We start from the raw sequence: 1215 nt of genomic DNA, 5'->3' as shown, positions 1-1215 counted from the left end.
TTTTTTTCTGGAAATACCAGGGCCTTTGTCCTGAGATGCATCCCAAGCCACCAGGATTCCCAGGCTGGACTCAGACTTGCAATTTTCCTGCCTTAGCCTTCCCAGTCCTGGGATTACAGAAAGGTGCAATCATGCCTCTGTATGAGTGATTTTTATTTTTTTCTAGCACTTACATATATTGTCTAAATTTTCTATACATTTCTTGAAAACATAAAAATTTTACAAACATGAAAAGGAAATAATGATTTAAGAATTATATCTTGGACAAACATGAGAATGTAGAGGTTAACATTAAACCTGAAGGGGCTGGGGAGATGGTTCAGTAGAATAAGCGCTTTCCTGGCAAGCATAAGGGTCTGAGTCTGAGTTCAATCCCTGGTTCCACAAAAAACAACAACAACAACAACAACAAAACATTAAACCTGAGTTGACAGACTCAGGTCAGCCCTGAATTTGCAGCAGTGCTCCTGCCTTAGCTTACTGAATGCTGCCTTAGCTTACTTATAGGCGTGTCCTACCTCGCCGGACCAGATGTTTGATTTTAGGTAAACCATCTAGCATGTGATTATTGCAAATGAATAAAGTATTTGCAACTCAGAAACTAGTAGATTTTGTAGATCAAAATAGGAATCAGTCCACCTATGAGCAAACTTTTAGACAGGAATCTTAGGGAAGCTTAATATTTTGGCCTTTTAGCATCTAGAAATGTGGTCATTTCCAGAAATCTCAGGGATTTCACCTTCAGCTCATTGTTCTTACCATGTAGATCTCAAAGAGCTGCTGCATGACCCTGAGCCATCTCTGCGCATCCTTGCCTCCCAGGCTCTGTTCCGAGTCCAAAGGGTGGAGTCCCAGGCAGAACCCGAGCAGACAGTTTGCTGGTGGAAGAAGCTCCTGGGCTGTCTCACTACCTAGAAATATGAGGCAGTCAACATCAGGTAAAAGCTAACCCTTTCAGAAGTCACAGAAGAAACAATACACCATCTTGCTTTTTACAGATGTAAGCAATGCCAGCACAAATGTACCTCCATCCATTTAATTATCCCCAACATGTTTCTCCCCAAAAAAACCCTTTAACTAATTAGAATATATAGGAGAAAGTGGTTCTTGGTTTAAATTTGCATGTTTAATAAAAAATTTATTGAGATTTTGAGGCACAGCAAAATATTCACAAAGTTTAAGTCTTGATAAACCAGTATATATTATTTATTTGTT

The 1215-nt window shown here is 39.4% G+C and overlaps 1 protein-coding gene across 1 annotated transcript in view; it reads left to right on the top strand.

The window, feature by feature from the left end:
• The window catches only part of Mroh8 (maestro heat like repeat family member 8), a 69493-nt gene extending 68575 nt beyond the window's left edge, over positions 1-918 (top strand). Inside the window, exon 22 of the mRNA XM_023714797.1 lies at positions 767-918. Within this exon, the coding sequence (XP_023570565.1) occupies positions 767-915 (149 nt within the window). The 3' untranslated portion in view covers positions 916-918. The remainder of the gene's footprint in view (positions 1-766) is intronic.
• Positions 919-1215: the final 297 nt, after the last annotated feature.

This window comes from Octodon degus, unplaced genomic scaffold, assembly GCF_000260255.1.
Source record: "Octodon degus isolate 3935 unplaced genomic scaffold, OctDeg1.0 scaffold00037, whole genome shotgun sequence".
NCBI classification, from domain to species: domain Eukaryota; kingdom Metazoa; phylum Chordata; class Mammalia; order Rodentia; family Octodontidae; genus Octodon; species Octodon degus.
Note: the sequence above shows the minus strand (reverse complement) of the source record. Positions and strands in the feature narration are given on the sequence as shown.